Source organism: Cryptomeria japonica, chromosome 9, assembly GCF_030272615.1.
Source record: "Cryptomeria japonica chromosome 9, Sugi_1.0, whole genome shotgun sequence".
Classification (NCBI taxonomy): Eukaryota; Viridiplantae; Streptophyta; class Pinopsida; order Cupressales; family Cupressaceae; genus Cryptomeria; species Cryptomeria japonica.
The window spans coordinates 274508188-274530243 of NC_081413.1; the positions used below are offsets into that span (position 1 = coordinate 274508188).

The 22056-nt window shown below is 37.5% G+C and overlaps 1 protein-coding gene across 1 annotated transcript in view; it reads right to left on the bottom strand.

Moving 5' to 3' along the window:
- The window catches only part of LOC131032983 (NADH-cytochrome b5 reductase-like protein), a 205795-nt gene extending 184420 nt beyond the window's left edge, over positions 1-21375 (bottom strand). The window contains exon 1 of the mRNA XM_057964084.2: positions 21038-21375. Within this exon, the coding sequence (XP_057820067.2) occupies positions 21038-21187 (150 nt within the window). The 5' untranslated portion in view covers positions 21188-21375. The remainder of the gene's footprint in view (positions 1-21037) is intronic.
- Positions 21376-22056: the final 681 nt, after the last annotated feature.

The following is a 22056-nucleotide window of genomic DNA, read 5'->3' on the forward strand; positions in this document are numbered from 1 at the left end:
AAAGTGCCATGCTAGAGATGCAGTGGTACCCTTTTACCTTCTACCAATCCAGAGCTAATTTTGATCCTCACCACAACATCAGATCAACAAAGAAGGAAAGATTCAAAAATATAGTGGATATAGAAGACTATTAGGCAAATGCGGAAGATAAATTTGATATCAAAAAAATAATGTGTTCCAAGCTGCCAGTAAATTTCATCAGGATGACCGGACCTTCCATTGTGCCCGATTAGCTAGAAGATGACGGAGAACATACTCAACCCGGCTTTGATGAGCATACACCCCTTCCTCATATCAAGTGGTCAGAGCCAGATCATGCAGACTTAACCATCCTAATGAGACCAGTCATGAAATATACCAGGTGGTGGGTTGGTCAGCAATGTCAAAGGTTGAATAAGAAAAATGTAACTTTGACCTATAACTTGATGGGAGCAATGGAAGGATATTCTTCAAATGAAAAAGCAACTCTAGGTGCCAAACCAAGCGAGAATGCTAAAAGGAAAGGGAAGGCAATTGAGAATGAAGAACCTGTTCAGAAAAGGCAAAGGATAGAACCATCTCATTCCGCCACATCAAGGAATGAGAAATACATATTGAATATTGATGAACCATTGATTGAAATAGAAATTCCTTCTTCAGTTAATGAGGAAAATGCAGAAATAGTCCATCAAGAAGATGAACAGCCACCATCTCCTACTGACACGGAAATCCTAGAATCTAAGCATGATACAAATATTGAAGCAGAAGGAGAGTTTCAAGAAGGAATGATTTCCGCTCTCCCGGGAATTGCACGTGACCAAAAAACAAAAGATGACCAAGAAGTGGAAGGCATTGAGCAGCGTACTATTCCTGCATGGCTGAGGGACAGATTAAAAATGAACACACAAGCAATAGAAGAGCCAGAAGAGGATGACACGGCTGATTTCTTAGCCAGATTAGAACAAACTGTTGTGAAGAAGCCGGCCAAAAGATTTTCTACCATCCATAGAGATGAGACAGGCAATTGTACAGTGACAGATTGCAGTGCCTAAAGTAGACAAGGCAAAAGTGGACATTGGTCCACACGAATATGAAATTACCACTTTTGACTTGGGACCAACTCCAAAGGCCCAAGTAAAGGAAGATCTGGACAATTCAATCGCATCCATAAAGGCGCAACTAGATGAAGAAACAGAGAAGCAAGAATACAAGAAAGAAGTGGAACATCTAAGAGATTATATTCGACACTTGACTACCAAGCCACTCAATCAAGCAAATCCAGAGACTCTCCTACTGTTGGATTCACAACAGGTAGCCACACATTCTGAAGAAGATACAGTAACAACCAGAGAAACTAGAGATTGGATGGAAAGTACAAAAGAAGAAGCAGTCAAGTTTATGGAAGCAATATCAGCAGCATATGAGCAGACTTCCTCTTTACTTTCTTGGATCATGAACATGGTAGAAATGTGGGCAGACTTTCAGGATGTCCAAGAAAGAATCATTTTGTGCCTTCGAGAACTCAAAGGAATCTCATCCCAAGAGTTGGTTAATCATAATATAATTGAAGCAGGGGCTGCTTATGATTTCCACAGTTGGCTCTGAACATTGGTTGCATGGAATGAAGTCTTGGAAAAGGTGCAGGTTGATGATGATAAAATAGAGGAGCAGATAAGGGCTATTCGGGATAAGACTTGCCTTATAGTTGCAGGAATACTTGAGAAAGAAACAATCCGAGAGAGGGATATGCAGTTGGAGAGTCTAAAGATCAAAATACAAGACATCTGCTTTGCCATCTCGGGGCCAGTCTTGAAGAGCCACCTAGCTAAAATATCGAACCTCCTTTCCATCAAGGATGCCTTTCAAAAGCAGCAAGTAGATTGGGAATTCACCTTTGCTCTTTGTGCAGATGACTTAGAAGGATTGGAATTCAAAGTCAACCTATTGCCACTTGTCACAATGGAGGAAGTGGACTGAATTGTGTACAAGTTCAATGAATATCAAAAGAAAGGGATACAATCCTAAAAAATAGCATCTTGCGACACTTGTCTCCTTTAAAATTGATCTTTGATATTATTTTGGGAAACTCTATCTAAGGTTGGGTTGTTTAGATCTCAGTCGTTGATCATAGATCGATCTCGGCCATTCATTTTTCTTTCAAAACTCTATATAAACCCCCATTCTCTCATTTCATTGTGTTGTGGAGAGTTTTATGAAATTGTTGCAAAAAGCTATTTGAGTAATAAAATATTCATTATCAGTATTGTTTTGAAATCTTATTATTGCTAAATGGTTGCATGGTTACATACTCCCTTCAACAATTAGATTAGATTTGCTTAAGTAATTTGTTTATAAGTTGTTGGATGAATGATAGATTTGATAGTTTAGATAGGTGAAATCTCGGTCATACTTTTGTTGAATGGATGATTTTCGTTTAACGTGCAAAGTTAGTATGAGCTTTTATGTGAATGTTTAACTTCTACTTAGAATAATATTCTTCAATTGTTGATATTATTCGAAAGTGTGAAAATTATAAGCACAACCTTAGAAGATTGCACCCGCTCTGTGTAGTTGTCCAAGCGTGGCGAAACAGAGTGTCGTTACTAGGTTTCACCTAATCTATACCGTCTCTTGAGTTCATAGGAATAGCTTAGAAGTAGTATAGAATCCCTAAACCTTCATCCTTTTATTTTTTTGAAGTCCTAAATCCAAAAATCCAAAAACATAGAGCATAAGTTGTTAAATCTGCCTAAATTCAACCTGTTAGTGACACTGGTCAACAAACGTAAGTCCCCCTTGAGATTTTCAGCACACACTACCCAAGCAGCTATCCCACTAAAGTCGCTCATTCGCACATATAGACCTTGGAGTCGCCTTGTGGTCTTCTCGCAATCTTGGCACAAGTAGTGATTTTGTTCAGGAGAGGATAAGATACTCTTGTGGTATTTTATTCTAAGTGTTCGGTAGATGATAAAACGTCCACCAATAGGATGCAGTATTGATAATTGATGATTATAGTTGCCCTGGGTTGTGGATGTCCACCTTCTTTGGTGACAATGTCTACACTTTGTATAAGACATTATATTGTTGCTAGTGAAGCTATTGTGATGGTATAATAAAGATATCTTTTGGATGGAGACTAATGATGATGGTTGAGGATGTGTTCTCATTGGTCCTAACACTTTTTATCTGGCTAATAATGTTTTCGAAAGGTTTTGCAATATATGAGTTATGATATACAGGAAACAGTATTTAATGTCTGGCTGGAATGGAAGAATGCTCCACATTCCTCTGCAATTGTGAATTTGGTCTTGCGAATTTGGACTTATTGTTCGTGTTTTGTGGACATTGCACTACTATCTTTTCATGTTCCTAGTGTTGCAGTTGAAGAGATTTGTGATGGTTATTTTCTGACAGTTTGGTTGTTTGTAAGAAGTGGTTTGACTGGTTCAGAAAATGCTCCACATTCTTTCATATTGATGTTTCAAGTGTTGCAACTTGGAGAACATGTTTCTAATGCTCGTCAGTTCCAATATCAAGTGTTGATGAATTCTGCAAGAAGGTTTATTGATGATCTATTCGGGACTATGTTTCTTGTTAAATTGGTGATGAAGTGTTCTATATATGTTTGTATTGTTGTAACATGAATCAATGTGACAATGAGAAAGAAGTGTTTGGAAGTGTTGTTGGATGTTCTATGAATGTCTTTATGTGGTCCACATGGTGTTGGATGTTCAGTTTGGTGCCACATTGTGTCTAATGTTGAGTTTCTAAATAATTGTGGTTTTTGGCTAACAAAAATTTGTTTTCCAGCTTGTGCTTAAGTCTTAATGATATGTTCCGACGTTGGAAAGTGTGGTGAGTTGTGTTTGGGTCCTACCTATGGCGTGTGGGGATCCACATTGAGTTATTTAATTTGGATGATGTATTTTGGGCTGACTGGTTGTGTGCTACATTGCTTATCTGCCCGTTACCTTTGATCTTGGATGATATGCGCCAGTGTGTATATGGTTTGGAGCTACTTAGAGAAGTGTAATATGATGTATTTAGGTCCTCTCTATCTCCTGGATTGGACCGCATTCACCACAATTGTGTTTAAAGGCCAACTTGATAGGACCTATGCTTGTCCCTTATTCTTGCTGACCTAATTGATGTTTGTAATTAAGTAGATGGTATATATAGAAGATCAAATCAGTGTGATGGTGTGTCTTCAAAGGTGTTGCGAAGTGGTTGAGATGATAATGTAATGTGCAAAGTGTTTTTCATGTGCCAGTGCTTTCATGATCATATTATGTGCAGAGTGTTGTGATGCAAAGACGGTGAATGTGGTGGTGATTGTTGCTAGAGTTTGTTGCTTGAAACAGAGGTTCAAGGACAACTTCACAATTGGAGAAAGACTTCTGTTTTGTTGATTCGGAGATTTGTTGTTTATGTATCTTGCCTTGGAGCAGTGAGTTTCAGCCTGCAAGTTCTTTGTATCTTGCCCTAAAGCAGTGAGCTTCAACCTAAAATCCTTTGTATCTTGCCATGAAGCAGTGAGCTTCAGCCTACAAGTCCTTTGTATCTTGCTCTGAGATAGTGCATCTCAGCCTGCAAGTCTTCTAGGTGGCAGTGGGCTTCCTTGGTAGTGGTTGCCTAAAACAGATTTGTAATGATTTCATTTATTATTGTGAGTTGACTCTCACCGTGGTTTTTCCATGTTTAGGGTTTTCCATGTAAATATAGTAATCTCTTGTGTATTGTGTTTTATGGTTCCATGTTTCATTACTAATGTTAAAGTTAGAGATAAGTTGATTGTGTTTTGGAGATTAAAAGGTTAGAGTATTTTAAAGTCTAAACTGATTCACCCCACCCAACCCCCTCACAATCCTAAGGTGTGTTCAACACCACATTGTTGACAAGGAGTCCAAGAAGACAATTGTAGTTGGGCTCAAAGATCATGGATTGTATAGACTGGTTGATAATAGAGAGTCTCAGGAGCATGCAATGGTTGTGAAGAGTTCATCCATCACTACTCTTTGGCATCAATGTTATAGGGATCTCAACCTAACTTATCTCTCAGTTGGCTCAAGAGAATCCAATAGAAAGAGTACCTTAGATTCAACAGTAGACACACGGTGTGTGTGCAGAGCTTGCCAAGCTCTGGCAAGGAAGCAACATCGAACTCCGTTCTCAAATGGACAAGCTTGGAGAGCATCCAAGATCCTACCATTGGTTCATGCGAATGTTTGTGGACCAATGAATACTACATCAATCATTGGTGCCAGGTATTTTCTTTTGTTTGTTGATGATTTCAATAGGAAAATGTGGGTGTTTTTGCTCAAGGAAAAATCAAATGTGTTTAATGAATTCCAGAAGTTTAAAGCATTAGTTGAAAAAGAATCAAGATGTCCAATCATCACTCTTAGGTCAGATAATGGGGTTGACATCTGTTCAAATGAATTCATCAACTTTTGTGCTAAACATAGTATCAAGCATCAACTTACCACACCCTATGCACCTCAGCACAATGGTGTTGTTGAGTGGAGGAACCGTACTATTACAAAAAAAGGCCCATTGTATGCTAGAGAACAGAAATGTTCCAAAGAAGTTTTGGGCTGAGGTAGTGTATACTACAGTGTACCTTTTAACTGATCTCCCACACAAGCCATCAAGAAGATGACCCCAGAGGAAGCATGGTCTAAAGGAAACCAAATATCAGCCATCTCAAGGTTTTTGGTTTGACAACATATGTTTGGATTGTTGGAGAATATTACATTTGTAGTTAGATTTTTGGTTAGATTAGATTTAATAAAATTGAGATTAGTAGTACAAAGATAGGTTAGTTGTGAAGTTGTTCCCATAAGGTGGTTGTGAATGGTTGATAACAGGAATGTAATGCTTTATAAGCATTTGCAGCATACATTGTAAAATCACCTCGAAATAATCAATAAATTTTCTACACTTTCATATAGTATCAGAGCTTCACTTATCCCTATGCCTGCATTATGTTTTGTTTTCTTGCTCAAAGTTATATAAATGGCATGAAGACTGGAGTAGATGGTGTTTGTTTGTCATGAAATGGAGGCGTGCAGAAAAAAGATCAAAGCGATGTGATCTTCTGGCAACGACGTAGAGGAAAAGTCATTCCTAAATCTGAAATGAGCACCTATAATCTTGTACTTGGACATGTATGATGCAAAGAGTGCCTTCGAAAAGGAAGTGGATGTAGGTGGAATGGTAATAGAACAGGTATCAAAGGTTTCACCCTTGATATGCTTTTAGCGTTGAAATAGATTACTAAATCATTGCAGAAGCATGAAGCAAAAGCATGGAAGCCATAGTGTGACTTAAGACTAAAGGCACCTCATTAGTTTGTGCTAGGTGTGAAGAACAATGATCTCCTTCAAATATCTTGCCCACTTGGATGTGAATTGTGTGAGGAAGAGAAGTTGAAATATTACAGATTGTTGTGTATATTTTGGCGTATAATTAAAGTCAAAACGTAATTGAAAAGGTAATACTGCATTGTATTTGCAAATGTGTGGAAGAGGAGTTAGGAAGATGTTAAACGGTTCTGCAATCAATTTACAAATGTTTTCTCAAGTACTCCAACATTGAGCAGCTAGGTAAGGCCAAGTCAATAAATTCTTGTTGTTGTTGTGAGAATTGCAAATAGCTGATTAAGACATGGAAATGAAAAGTCATATACTATAACATATCTTTAGTTGCACTTCAAATATTGTATTCTAGGAGACATAAAAGTTTTTGTAAGGGGTTATTAAGTGGAATGATCATCCCAAGTGCAATTATAATAAGAGTTTGTGATTCAATTGTTTCCTTTTGGGCCGGCTATTGAATTAAGTTAGTCTTAAGGAAGGATTAGTTATACGTTATTCTAATAGTAAATTTTGGATGTGAAGATTTCAAGGTGTGTTTTTTTTTTGGAGGTATAAGGTTGATTAGATGATGGGTCCATCATTGGTTGACATCAATATTGTCCTTTTTTAATTATGGCTATGCATATCTCAAACATTACTTGCGCTTTTGGAGCCATCTTTGTTACACATGATGAGGCCTCCAAAGACTCACATGCTTGTATTATCGAAGAGATTAATGCGACATTGAATGGATAAAGTGTAATAGAATACTATCGAAGGTTGGAGGAAATGGAAGCAGGAGGATGTCTATAATCTCAAGTTAGCTTCTCGCTTAGGGATGATTCATTGCATGAGAAGCACCTTATTTGTGTCCCTAAAGAAAGAGGGGGCTTAGTATTCTGTGTTCCTTCAAAGAGCAAGGGAGGGCGAGATTTCTTGTGAGCGCACTAGGTGTATTCACATTTCATTGGTGATTTGTAAAGCACTTGAAGATGCATTAGACACACTCTAAGGAGATGTGGACTTTCAGAGGAAAGGTGTCTCATGTGCAGACATTTGGTTGGTGATTTTTAAAGCAGAGGAGGGATTGTTTCCACAGCACTAGTGGAGGCATTTGATGCACTCGGTAGAGATGTAGACTTTCAGAGGAAAGGTGTATCATGTGCATTAGACACACTCTAAGGAGATGTGGAATTTCGGAGGAAATGTGTCTCATTGTGCATGGATAAAGTGTAATAGAATACTATCGAAGGTTGGAGGAAATGGAAGCAAGAGGATATCTATAATCTCGAGTTAGCTTCTCTCTCAGGGATGATTCATTGCATGAGAAGCACCTTATTTGTGTCCCTAAAGAAAGAGGGGGCTTAGTATTCTGTGTTCCTTCAAAGAGCAAGGAAGGGCGAGATTTCTTGTGAGCGCACTAGGTGTATTCACATTTCATTGGTGATTTGTACAGCACTTGAAGATGCATTAGACACACTCTAAGGAGATGTGGACTTTCAGAGGAAAGGTGTCTCATGTGCAGACATTTAGTTGGTGATTTTTAAAGCAGAGGAGGGATTGTTTCCACAGCACTAGTGGAGGCATTTGACGCACTCGGTAGAGATGTAGACTTTCAGAGGAAAGGTGTATCATGTGCATTAGACACACTCTAAGGAGATGTGGAATTTCGGAGGAAATGTGTCTCATTGTGCATGCAGGTTAAGAAAACTTCTATGTTCGCTCATGTTGTGCAGATGGTTGTAGGTTCTACAATCAAGAGATCCTACGTGAGTGAGGAGGATTGGTGAAGGCAATTCATCAAAGTCTCCAGAAGAGTTGTGTTCAACCCTTGCAATGTTCCACTCTTGTTCGAATTAATGCAATAACAGGGGGAATGTTGGAGAATACTACATTTTTAGTTAGATTAGCCTAATAAAATAAATGTTAGTAGTAAAAAGACAGGTTAGTTGGGAAGTTATTCTCGTAAGGTGATTGTGAATGGTCAATAATGGGAATGCAATGCTTTATAAGCATTTGCATAATACATTGTGTATTAGTGGAAAAATTAGGGTTAGCGTTAAATTAAGATAATAAAAAAACTAAAAGTCCTAATTAACCAATTACATTAAGGAGGAGAGGAATCTAATAGATCTAGCCTTGATAGACCAAAATTCTGATCAGATTCCAGGCTCCTTTTATATGGATCTATACTCCTCGAGTTGAATCGAATTGAATTGTTGAAGATTAGAGCAAGATAGTGAACTATTGAAGCAATTTGATAGAAACAGTGAGCTATAGATGTCATACGGAGCCACCAACCTAGATCTGAGTAGAAGAAGATGTTTGGGATCCATTACCAAAAGTTCGGCCTGATTTTTCAAGACTGGGTAGTATCAATTTGCCATGGTCCTCAAATTTTCTCATTGTCGAAAGCTGAACCTGTTCGTCTCTGCGAATCCTGTTGATCCTCCCGAACACAACTCTATACCTATTCATGCACACAGTTAAAAGGGGAAATATGTTGGGAATAGCTGTTTGCCTTAGGTCAAACCCCGGTTTTGGAATTAGCCATGAAATTGAATTGAAAATGTAAATGAAAGATTGCAGTAAAATACTTTCCTTTTGAGGGAAAGGTTGAAAATGACTGAAACACTAATGATATACCTTTTATGAAGTTCTGTTTGTCTTCACAAAGGAATTAGGGTTTCATGTAGGTTGTCTTCATAAAACATAGAACATGAATGTCATCTCCAATGCTTGATAGAAGACTGATTGCTTGCTCACTTGAATGTAGGATCTCAATTTTGCTTTCTTGAGTTAATTATGAATTGAATTAGGTTTAAAATGAGAAGGGTAGACCTCTTTTTATACTTTCTTGTCGAAAATCCAATTGAATTTCCACAACAGGTCGACAAGGGGCTAGATTTCCCGCTCATCAAAGGTGATCATTCGAGGGGGCCAATTTGGGGCCAGCAGGAGGCCCAGGGCGTATACGCCTTGGTCCTGATTTAGGACCAGGGTGTGGTACGTCTTGGTCCTGATTTAGGACTAGGGCATGGTATGTCCTAGTCCTGCAAATCAAGACTCCAAACTACTGAATATGCTGGAAATTTGGTGAGAATGTGAGGTAAATGAATGGTGTGAGCAAAATCGATGTTGCAATCAGGCCTTGGAGGACGGAACGCCAAAGTGAGGCCCAAGTGAGGACAAATTTGTAGGCGAGTACACTTTAGGATGCTACACATTGTAAAATCACCTTGGAAAAGTATTTTGTGCTTTCATGGATTCTAGATGCAAAGAGGACCAAACTGGATTTCAAAAGCCAAAAATTGATGCTTACAAGTTGCAGTGACAATCATAAAGCCTATCAGTTGACTGATGTGAACACTGATTGTCTCACATTCAATAGAGATGTAGTTTTTGATGAAGAAGGTGGGCCCTTTCAGCTCTCTTCTCCCATCAAGAGTCCTAAAGATCAATCTCTGCTGACTAAAGATTAGGGTATTAGGCTTCCATTAGCTCCACCTGAAGGGAGTGATTCTAACGATTTTGAACTTGTGGAATCTCCTGTGCACGAACCTTTACCAGCACATTTACCTTAAGACAACCTAGATCAACATCTAGATGATTTCATTCCAAGTAACCCAAGTCATGGTGATTGTCTTGATTTGGAAGAAGATGCTTATACCCTACAACCTAAGTGCTTGGAAAAGCTCATTGGTGATGTTCGGGATAATGAATTGGTTGAGGGTAGATAATCCAAAGGCAAGAGCAAGCAGAGTACAGTGAACTTTGCTCTTATGGCCAACATTCAGCATGTTTATGAGCCCCAAGATTGTTCAGAGGCAAAAGGTAAACCTAAATGGGAAAAGGCTATGGAATCTGAACATCATAGTCTTTTGAAGAACAATACTTGGGTTCTGTCATATCTTCCATCAGGAAAGAAACCCATTGGCTACAAAATGGGTATACAAGCTCAAGTACAAAGCTGATGGAACACTTGATAAATACAAAGCTCAATTGGTGGCTAAAGGATTCTCGCAAAGAAAAGGCATTGACTATAAGGAGACCTTTGCTCCTACAACAAAGATGAGCACCATCTGACTCTTTCTAGCCAGTGCAGCTCAATTTGGCTGGAAAGTCCATCAAATGGACGTAAAGAGTGCCTTCCTCAATGGATATTTGGAGGAAGAGGTCTATATGATGCAACCTCAAGGTTCGAAGGTTGCAAGCAAAGAGAACCAAACATGCAATCTATGGCCTAAAGTAAGCCCTAAGGGCATGGTACATAAAGATTGACAAGTATTTGGATGCATAGGGCTTTCAAAGGAGTCCTTCAGGTCCCAATTTATATGTCATGAGCACTGGTAATGACATCATTCTTCTTGTCATCTGTGATGATATCATCATTACTTGTAGAGGGCACATTTACCTAAGCAAATCAAATTGAATTTGTGTCGGGCTTTTGATATGATAGATTTGGGCCTTCTGCATTATTGTCTCAATGTAGAAGTTTGGTAGACAGGTGGCAGTATTTTCATTTCTTGGTCTAAATATGTCAAGAGTTTGTTGGACAAGTTCTAGATGATAAATTGCAAAATCTCATCTACACCTATGGAGAAAGGGTTGAAACTTTCGGCCAAATTAGACTCACCAAAGGTTAATGAATCAACTTTCAAGCAACTAGTTGGCAGCCTCATCTATATTACAACCACTAGACCTGATCTAAGTTATGTTATGAGTTACATCTCTCATTTCATGATTGCCCCTAAAGTTGAACATTGGGTTGTAGCAAAACAAGTACTAAGATATGTGAAAGGGACACCTGACTTCGGCATTTTGTATAGCACAAGCAAAGATCCTAGGCTGATTAGTTTCAAAGATTTAGATTGGGCAGGTTCTATTGATGACAGGGAGTCTACTTCTAGATATGTTTTTAGTCTTGGTACAGGTGCAGTCACATGAACCAATAAAAAGTAGTAGGCAGTAGCTCTTTCCTCAACAGAAGCAAAGTATCGAGGAACCGTCAAAGCAGTATGGCTTGGGAGGATGCTTTCTGACATGAAAATGTCTCAAGCAAGGCCTTCAACCTTGTTTTGTGACAACCAAAGGCTGCTAAAGCTTGCCCAAAATCCAATCTTCCATGAGCATACAAAGCATATAGAGCTCCATTGTCACTTCATACGACAACTTGTTGAAGATGGATCAGTGATGTTGCAGTATGTTCCAACTGACAATTAGACTACAGACATTCTTACCAAGTCCCCAAGTCTGAACAAATTTGCAAAATTTAGGGGCCAACTTGGTGTAGTTAGTAAAATGTTCGCTTATAATGGTCATTTAAGTCAATTAGTTAGTATTTAGAAACTTTCTTTTATGTATTTCGTTTTCGATCATTTTTGTTTTAGAAACATTGTTTGTAATCTCTATTTAAGGAGTACTCCTCTCCTTTCTAAATAATAAATTACCATTTCACTAAAATTTTGGGCGCTCTGAATTTGACTACATCCAAACACCCCATTGGTTACTAATAACCATGGCACTCAATGCCTCCCACACCTTCAAAAGTCGTCTCATCACGATTGTATGTGATGCAAATGGGGTCTCAGGAACCTAAGATCATGTAAAAAATATGTCAAGAACATATTAAAAAATATTATATACAATATTAAACATTGCATAAATTAAATTAAATTTACCTTCAAAAATTCCAACCTTGAGAAACTCTTGAAAATGCCTTGTGACATATGGTGGCTTCTCATAGACATTTGAATCTCCTCACCCTATTGGTATATTTGTTTCACCCACTCTATTTGAGTGCCAATTGCTTGCATCACCAAGTTAAGGGAGTGTGTGGTGCATGGCATCCAATAATATGCTCATATCTTTGCTCAACCAAAGGACTTACAGCCCTACAAACCTTTGCATTGTCTATAATGATTTGGACAACATTTTCATGATCCACCATCTCTATGGACTCAATGAAGATTTTGGAAATGAACTCTGCATCTTTAATTGCCCCTCACAATCAACTGCCCTCAAAAACATTGCCCCTTTGAGGGACACTACAATAACATTTATTAATGGACGGTTTTCACAATCTTTCCATTCATCAAACACAATAGAAACTCTTAATTTAACCCAAGAATCTCTTATCAGTTTGATTGATGTCTCTACAAAATTCTTCTCTCTTCCCAATAAGGTGGTGCACACCTTTTCATACACAAGACTTGTGAAACTAGGAGGTGAAATATTGATTGCCACCACCATTTCCTGCCAATATAGTGATCTCACCAAGTTGAAAGAAAGACCACTTGCATAGATGCAACATGCAATTTTTTGCTCTACAATATCTTACTTCCATTTTAAATGCCTTGCCCAATGGGCCTCTTTAGCGGGAAAGATTGGGATTTTCTACTTCAGCTTGCATAGAGGGTATCTCCAAGAAAGGTTGTTAAAAGGCCATTACTAGTTGACAATCTGTGGGTAAAGTCATTGTTTTTTTATTTGTGGAAGGATGAGATCTTAGTTTTGCTCTTTCTACCATGCCATCAACTTCTTTTTGTTCTCTAATGAGTGTCGTTGTTTGTGTGGCAAACAAACCCTTCTTATCTAACCCTTCACACATTTCAATCCCTCTCCCAGGAGAGCCACAAAAGTGAAGTTTCACTCGATAGTACAAGCTCCTATAATTGGTTTTACAATAATTACAATTCCAAAGATATCCCCCACCTCCTAGAAGTTTTTCAAGCATTGTAGTAAATCCCCATAAAGGAGATCCTTTATCAAATTTAAATCTTTGATTTGGACCCCCACCCATTGAACTTGAACTAGTTGCCATTCTTGCAATCTAATTTTGCTATTATAAGAAATTACACAATTTAAAATTAGAAAAAAAAAATGCAAGAAGCTAAAGAAAGTATTAAAAAACATTATAATAAATAGAACTTGTTTCTCTTTTAATTAAAAAATAAATTTATATGAAAAAATTCACCAAAATCTTGAAAAAATTGTTAAAAGACTAGACAATAGGATCAAATGCTTGCCTTGCATGATTGAATCTCCTTTGTGCAAGCTATTGTCCTTCCTCAGGCACTCCATGATCAATCAATCACCTTTGAAAATAACCAGCTGCCCTTAAAAATGCCAAAATGAGAAAAAGAGAGTGAAGTCACAAAATGAGAAAAAGAGAGAGTGAAATGATGCTTTAGGGATCAGATTAGGGATTACAAGGCAGAAAAAAGTTTTTAAAAAAAATTAATAAAAAAGTCACTTTTAAAGTGACTGGACTGGGCGCCTTGGACTGTGGGTTCGCCTCAGGTTCACATTGGGTGCACCCAAGGTACGTTGTGGGTACACGCCCGCGTACCTACAGCACACCCAATGCACTTGGGGTGTACCTCAGCGCACTCCCAAGCGAATCCAATGCAGGTGCGCAGACCTAAAATGACAAACCCTGCAACGTAGGTTTAATCTGCATATCTTGTAACTATCATTTTATTTATTTTATATTTTATTTGTAATGATTAATAACCTAAGATCCTAATTTCTAATAGGTGAAGTTCATAAAAGTTTTGCCTAAATTAGAGAGGGGCTTGGAAAATGTAAACAACACCTAAAAGGAAAAATTGATGTTTGAAGTGCCAAGGAAGCATGCCAAATACAAGTTAGTGTGACTCGGGATTGTCTCATACTGCAAGTTTTTGTAATCAGAAGAAATCATCTTTCTCCAGCAGCAAAAGACAATATTTGAGTCGCCTATGTAAGCAACACTTCAATTATTCGTGATCAAACTTCATCATATATGTGTGTGTTTGTGGGGTGGGGTGGGGTGGGGTGGGGTGGGATGGGGGGGAGGGGGTGCAAGTGATGGCTGATTTGTGTTCAATATCAAGTACTGCAAGGCAGGTTTCACTCATTTTCATGAAGATCGTCCAGCTAGAGTCTTGACTGATCTCACAAACTGTATTTTACAGTTGACAAGCTTAGTGTTTGAAGCTGTACAACAGCTTTGGCAGGTAACAACTTCCAGTACTTTAGAGATGGATTGAACAATGGCTCTTCATGTATTATTAATTGCAGATTTTAATAACAGTTTCTTGTGTGTCTATTGCTGATGTCATCAAGTGCTTATGTTTGGGTTTGATGATACCCAAATGCCAATGATCCAGTCACCATTTTCAATCTCAATAAAACACTAGGGCAATGGTTTCCTGGTTGGCAAGATGGATCAATGATGGATAGGGTTTTAGTATTTATCAGAGGATCCATTCGTTCAGAATCATAGAGGATGCTCTAGTGAAAATTGCTACCCTTAGCAGCAACCAAATCCACCAATGGCTTTTTCTTGTGTCCTATTTTTGGGTCAACGATGAATGCCTCTTTTTAGGCCACTTTAGTAATTTTTATTTTATAAGTTGTTTTAGATTATATTTGCTTTAGATATTCTTTATTTCCCACTTTTTCGACAGCTTTTGGAAGGTTTGTTTTAAAACTTTTTTTTTTAAGATATTTAATTATTATTCTCAAATCCCCAAGAGCATATTCATTGTGTCCTATAAATAAGTACCTTGGACACTAGATATTCTTAATGGTAGCTGATTCTACACTTATGCTGCAAAAACTGTTGTTTCAGTTAACGCATTTATTGTGTTTGATAATTTCATAAAATAAATTGGAAGTAGATTGTACTGAATCAAGCTTTGTATCGACAAGATCTGTCTTCCTGAGTTTTGGTTTTGAACGCAGCTTAGCTATTTATTTCCAGAAATCGTGTGTTGTATTCCTTCAATCTTGTTTGCAGCAGATTACTGGTCTCTATTTTAACCACTAGGAAGTTGTATGTTTGCTGTTTAGATTAAAAAAATTCCTTGAATATCTAAAAATCTCATTTACAAGGCACAATTGTTACAATCTGGTTCATGTATCCACGAAAAAAACATACGCAAGCAGTTATTACTATTATGCAAACACCATCACAAATTTTCATTTGCAAAGCATGCAGGAGAGTATTGAACATTTTAATGGATTTTTATATGCCAAAGTAGAGTTTATAGATCAACAAGGTGATTCACACTTCAGCACTAGAAGAGATTTTGTATTTTATATCTGTCTACTACAGAAAAGATCTAACACAGCTAATAAATTCTTACAGCTTTTAGTTAAATGCAATAGCTAAAAGTCACAAATAAAAGAAGATTGAATTAACATGAAAATAAACTAAGGTTACCATGTATAAAGCACGGAAATCTTCCATAGAAAGATACAAGACTTCCTTTGAAAAAGATTACAATATAAAGCTTACAAAAATTATCAGATTGTAATTGACACAAGACAATTGAACATAAAAGCATAGAACTCAATGAACAGCACTATCAGCAATAAGTAGGCATGAACATTACTGTTGGAAAACTAAGTATAAATGGCACTTATTTATAAAGATTACAAAACAGTGAATGAGATATAAAACAAAAACTAGCTAACGACAACTTCTAAACTAAGAATAGTTTGCTTGCGTGCCTGCAAAGCAAGCTTATTACAAAATACAAAACACAAATACCAAATCCTAACTCAAGCAATCTTCAGTTAGATTCTTGATAAGGATAACATACTAACAATTGACCTAAGGATAAGGATCTAGAACCTCTCGTCTCCTAAAATAAAAAATCCAACAATAGGACTCTAAAAATACCAAATCCTCACTCAAGCAATCTTTAGTTAGATTCTTGATAAGGATAACAACATTCTAACAGTTGACCTAAGGATAACAATCTAGAATTTCTTGTCTCCTCAAATAAGAAATCCAACAAAAGGACTCTAAAAATAGAAAATCCTCAAAAAAACACGTGGTCAAAAATAAAGACAACTAAAAATAGCTACACCAGAAGATCCTAGTATTAAAGCAACTTTCTCGATGCTCTATCAATAAAGATATCACTACTATAGGTAGCTATACTCGCCAAACCCTGCTGCTGCTATGAAATGAATGATATATGAAGAATTATTTATGCATAAAACATCACTATTTCTGAGATTCTGCTCTTCTATTTCTGTAAAGACATGATTCCTTTGAATGCATGCACCCCCTATTAATAGCAAAACTCCTTTTGACAAGTGCTAGTTGGTCAAGTGATGCAGTCAAAGATGGAGAGTCCGGAATGGACAGTCCAACCTTGCAGCCTTAACTTTCCGGAACACATCCATAGCATAAAATAGAAGCAACATACAAAGAAGAATCAGCACACAGAGACACAGAAACAAGAACTATCCTGGGAAAACCCATAAAAGGAAAAACTGAACCTCAAAAGATTCATCCTCATTATATTAGATCTCAGAACTTACACATCTACCACTAGGGCTTCTAGCATGTCAGGCCGCAGCCCAGGATTACAATAATCTCATACACAATCTCCAAAGCACAACACCACCTCCGGAAACATATCTAGCTCCTCCAAAACCTGTCACTATTAGGTCCTCCGGATCCGGTCGCTACCCTTGATTCTATCCTTCTGCTCTGGACGTCTTTTGCCTTCTTCGATGCCTTGCAACAATCACAAGTCTTGCTTATATACCATTTGCATCCCATAGGTATGTAACGTGTAGTAGGCCACCCCTCAATCCTAAATCATCTCCGAACATAAAATAACACCACACGATTTTCAAAACAAGCTCTATTGGTCCTAATTTGTCTTCACACATCTCCTCTTGCTAGCGCACACTTCCCTTAGATGACACAAACTCTCAGACCCCTATATGATCATCCCAGAAACACAATCTCCACTGTCACCTCTGGAATACATTCCAGTAACTCAAACCTTTGGAATCTTGGAACTAACATTCCTCACCACTAGATCTACCTTCCCCCCAAACCACAAGGCCAAGCAATAAAATATGGTAGAATGCAGTACTCTGCAACGCCCCTCTCTGCAACTCGACACTCTGTGACAATCAGTAAATCAAATCTTTTGGATGTTCCAAGATGCTCCTACATCATCAAGCCATGTTTAGCATGCCTCACTATTTATTGATTGCATTTTTTGGATAAATTGATCGGCTTTCTTTATCAGGTGTGCCTCTGTATAGAAAAGCATGTTTTTATAATGAAACAGCCTCAACACACTGATGTACACATATACATGAGCAATTACTTAAGATTTAAAAAACTTACCCATGCACTGTTAGGCGCACACCAACATGAGTACATCTAAACTTGTAGTAAAAGCTTGTTTTCCTTTTGTCAGGTAAATGCCTATATAGGCTTTTGCAGACTTTGTGTTTAAGACATTAGTCCTCCTACTATTTGGTGTGCACTTCATGACATAGATTTACATGCTTTTCTTTGACAAATGTTGAATTGTTCTTTATATTTGGCATGGTTATCTACAAAAATCTGCATACTATTTTTAAAACTCGATCAACTACTCTAACAAGCACGTGCCACATAATCAGTTTGAATGTTTCTGACCTTGAAAGGCAAGTATGTGCTTATGGTTAAGTAATTAGACAAATTGAGAACCCATACATTACACAGAGATGCAAGAATTTAATGTGGTTCACCAACTTGGCTATATCCACAGGAAAGCAGGGCATTAATCTTTATTATTCATTACAGCTTTTTGACAAATCTGCAGTCTGTAGAATTTTCTGCAATGGAAATATTGAGACCTTTGGAACCTTCTCAGTCATGTGTATGAAAGACATACTCAATTTACATTGCCTTAGTCCAACAAAACCCTCTTCACAGAGCTTTGAATTGTTTCCATACTGGAATCCATCTCGCATTTTGTTCAAACCAGCATCATCAAAATTACCAACACTACTCTGCATATTATCAACATTAGCAAAATTACCAACATTATCATTGCCATTAGTCCTCTGCAACTCCGTGTTAATCCCCTGCCACTCAGAGATCATGCGCGGCAGAAATGATGAGTTGAAATTTGAATTTACATGTTCCAAGTTTTAATGCTGCAGACCATCCAAGATTCCCTGTGAACTTTGGAGAGGAGGCGGCAATGTTAGTGTGTGAGTGGACTGCGTGGGATCCACCTCACAACTCACCCGTGAGTTTTGAACTTGCAGCCCCTGCATGGTAACTTTACCAGCATTACCAAAATTATTATGTCCAACATCACCACCATTTCCAGCAGTACTCACCCCTGGCAAATTACCAATACCACTCCTCTCTATAGCCTCACCCTGTAATTCAGTGGTGATCCCCCATGAATTACTATTATTTTTAACTGGCAACACTAGGGGTTGAGTTTGAATACTGACCGAAACAGAGCATATATGTACTGTTTAAGTCCCACAGACCAAAATTAAATGGCAGATTAGAGGGCGGTTCCCTCACTGCCCATGTGGCACCAACACTATTTCTCATGCCTAAAATAGGCGATTGCAAGCTACAAGGCATGGAGGAGTTGTTTGACTGGTTACTTGAAACCTGCGTGATGCCAGAATTATCCACGCTGTGCTGAGGAATCAACAGATTTGTATATTGCCAAACTTTAAGGTTCACGGCAGGTATGTGTTTTGTAGCTCTGACAATTTTGGCAGAGATGAGGATTGTGTGGGATCCATTTCACCCATGGCTGAGCTTATGGGAGCAGAATAGGCCAAGTCCCGCGTTCCAAATTCTTCTTCATCATGACAAAATCCACTGGTAATATTTGCTGGCTTTGAAAAAGATAATCCACTGTCAACATGTCTACAACTTGGCATAGTTCGTGGGTATTGACTCTGCCGTCCCGGTTGCAACATGAATGCATTGGGTGGTAGTTGTGTGGGATCACCCCTACGCACTGAGCGGACCAAATTTGGCATACATATGGCAGAGCCGGTGGAAGCATTTTCTGCTGGCAAATCAAAAAGAGCAGACCCTGATACATTACCTCCACTCACAAAACGTGGAGGTAAATAAATTCTGTGTTTCGTGTTTCAAATTGTCTGTGTATTTTATTCATTATTTTCTGATTCTGTTTATTAGTGTATACGCTCTTCATACACTCTTCATACATCAACACTTATACAAGCACACGCCTGATAAGGCACTTATAAAATTGGCTTCCACTCATTGAGCGATATTTTGAATTTCAAACTTTTCTCCCTACTTGTAGGCGTGCCTCTTTGTGTTGCCCTTGTAAAATAGTAATTTGAAACATCCCCTTCTTTCACACTGGCACGCCCCATACATGTTGTTACAGACTTTGATCAAGACACTTTCATCCTTCACTCTATCCTGCGCACACCTCATTAAGGTAAACAACAAACTTGAATTTGAATCAGATCTCCCCCATATAATAGCGTGCTTGTGACATCACGTAACCTTGTAAAATAACTCCAATATCTTCCTTGCTTGATGCACGCCCATAAATGGTCTTGCTGTTTCTATACATTAGTATATTTTTGTTGATTCATTGGATAGCTCTATTTGTTGATCCTGCAAAGCTATATACAAAAACAAGACAGAACTTTGATACATGAATCGTGATTGTCAAAAAGACAAGGGTTTGGCTGAAGAACTTGACACAACACAAAAATTCCACATGGGTACAACAAAACGAAGGCATTGTTTTGCATCTTAAATGCAACGACAATGCCTCAGGTAAGGCCCATCCACAGAAAGGGACACAAGCCATGCTTGGCAATTCTCAACTCATCTCTAGAAAGGTCCTCTAAGCTCCAGTGTGGCACGCGAGCACAGCAAATGAAGACCGTGGAACATGGCTGAATCCCATTGTTGACGAGGATTAAACCCTAAGATGCTGGTCAAGTTGAAGTCTAGGATGCCATGTGAAGAAAATTTAGTTTGAATGTTCTGGTGGTCCATGCATGCTTGAAATTTCAAAATCCAGCTATTTTTGTTTTAGGCTAGAGGTGATTAGATAATCTCTGATAACCTAGATTGTTTTGGTTTTCAAACGCTAATGTGGATCTATACAGTCCCTGTAGAGGATCAAATAGCTGATGGAAATCTCAAGAGCAATATAGTTTTACATTTTCATTTCCAAAAAGTTTTAAGTTGATAGTGCCTATTTTTACTTTGATGATAGGTGAAGGGCCCTGATAAAACATTCGTTAATCTATGAAATAACAATAGACTAAAACAGCGAAATGCAGAGCTTTAAAACTGTAAATAATAAAAAGATATCAAAAATAAAAAAAATTATTGGATTCCACTAAAACAAAAAAAAATCATGTCTGTCCAATGGGCTGTGGTCTACTGGTAAGGTGAAGGAATTGTCACAATAATGACATAGGATGAAGCGGTGCCAATCATGCTACCCTATTGATACATACAGGACCAGTACCATGCATCGTTTCTAAGTCAAAAAATTGTTGGTGTTTTTTCCCACATTTCCTCGATGGAAGAGTGTGTGTTCAATTTTAGTATAAAAATCATGAAATACAAAATGTAAGTCCTTTACTTATCAAAATCTAGGAAATGCATGAAATACAAATTAAACTAAATAATCGTGTGGTTGCCAAATACCCTAGTACTTCCAAACAATTGTTCATCTTTCCATTAAGTCCTACCTAACATTGAAAATGCTTCCATTGAAACTAAAGTTGCATTTTGCTTTTAGTTTCAAAATTGTCGATCTCATGCAAACAAAATGCAAATCTAATACAAGAATTTCAAATCTGAAAATAACACAGGAAATCGAATTTGTAGTCTACCTATGCTTTCATTTGTTGGAAGAAAATATGCAGACCTGAGACGAGTAAAAATTGGCAACGCCATAAAGCGAACCAACGGCTGCAATGGCGAATTTGCTCTTCTGGCTTGAATTGAATTGAGATCTTAAAAGTGAAACGGCATTTTGCGTGGCTCGGCCACAACGATTTAACATTGCAGCCGCCATTGAGAAAGAGAAAACAGATGTTGGTTTAGTACAAATGCAGGGCTTTATTTTGGTTTAATTCGAATGTGCAGAGTGTTGAGTTGAGAGCTCGCTCTAAAGGCGATCTTTCTCATTAAAATCGGATTTACCGGTAGACCATCCCGAAGGACCCCCTGTCGAATACGTTGGCGAGTTAAAGCAATGCATATTCTATAATGACCTCAAAATAAATCTATAATGACATCAAATGTCTCTAAATAAAAATTTATTTCTGAAACAATTTTGTAAATAACAGATAAATGAATGAAATGTGTCATGTTTCAGTTCTTATGAAAGTGTTATTTTATTATTTGAAATAAAATAGAAGAACATTTATTTTAGAGATGATTTTTTCTATTATAAAATATCTCTCTTCATATTTTGCACATATATTTTTTAACTATATTATTTTTAGATCTTATTATTTTTATTTTTTAAATGATTGATTTTCTCCTAAATTGTGTAGTTGATCTAAATGTCAAATATGAATAGAATTATAGTTGAATAGAATTAAATTTATGGTTTTTAACATAAATAAAAGGCATATGTGAACAAGAGTTGTGATATAGCTAGAGTCCTGTTTATTTGCTAAACACTAATGAGTTATTTTTTATTTATTTTTAAAAAGGATTGTTTGTTGTTTAGATTCCATAAGCAGCTTAGTGATTGATGTTATGTAGTTTTTGGCTTGTCTAGTACCTCAAGTCAATTGTCTATTTGTTTGCCGCCATTTTTGTTTTGATGTTGAGACAAACATATAGATATTTCAGCAGTAAAAGTGAAAAAAGATAATTGATGGAGTAATTTGACATTAGCCTGAAACAAGCAATTGCACCTTAGTGTGCAATATG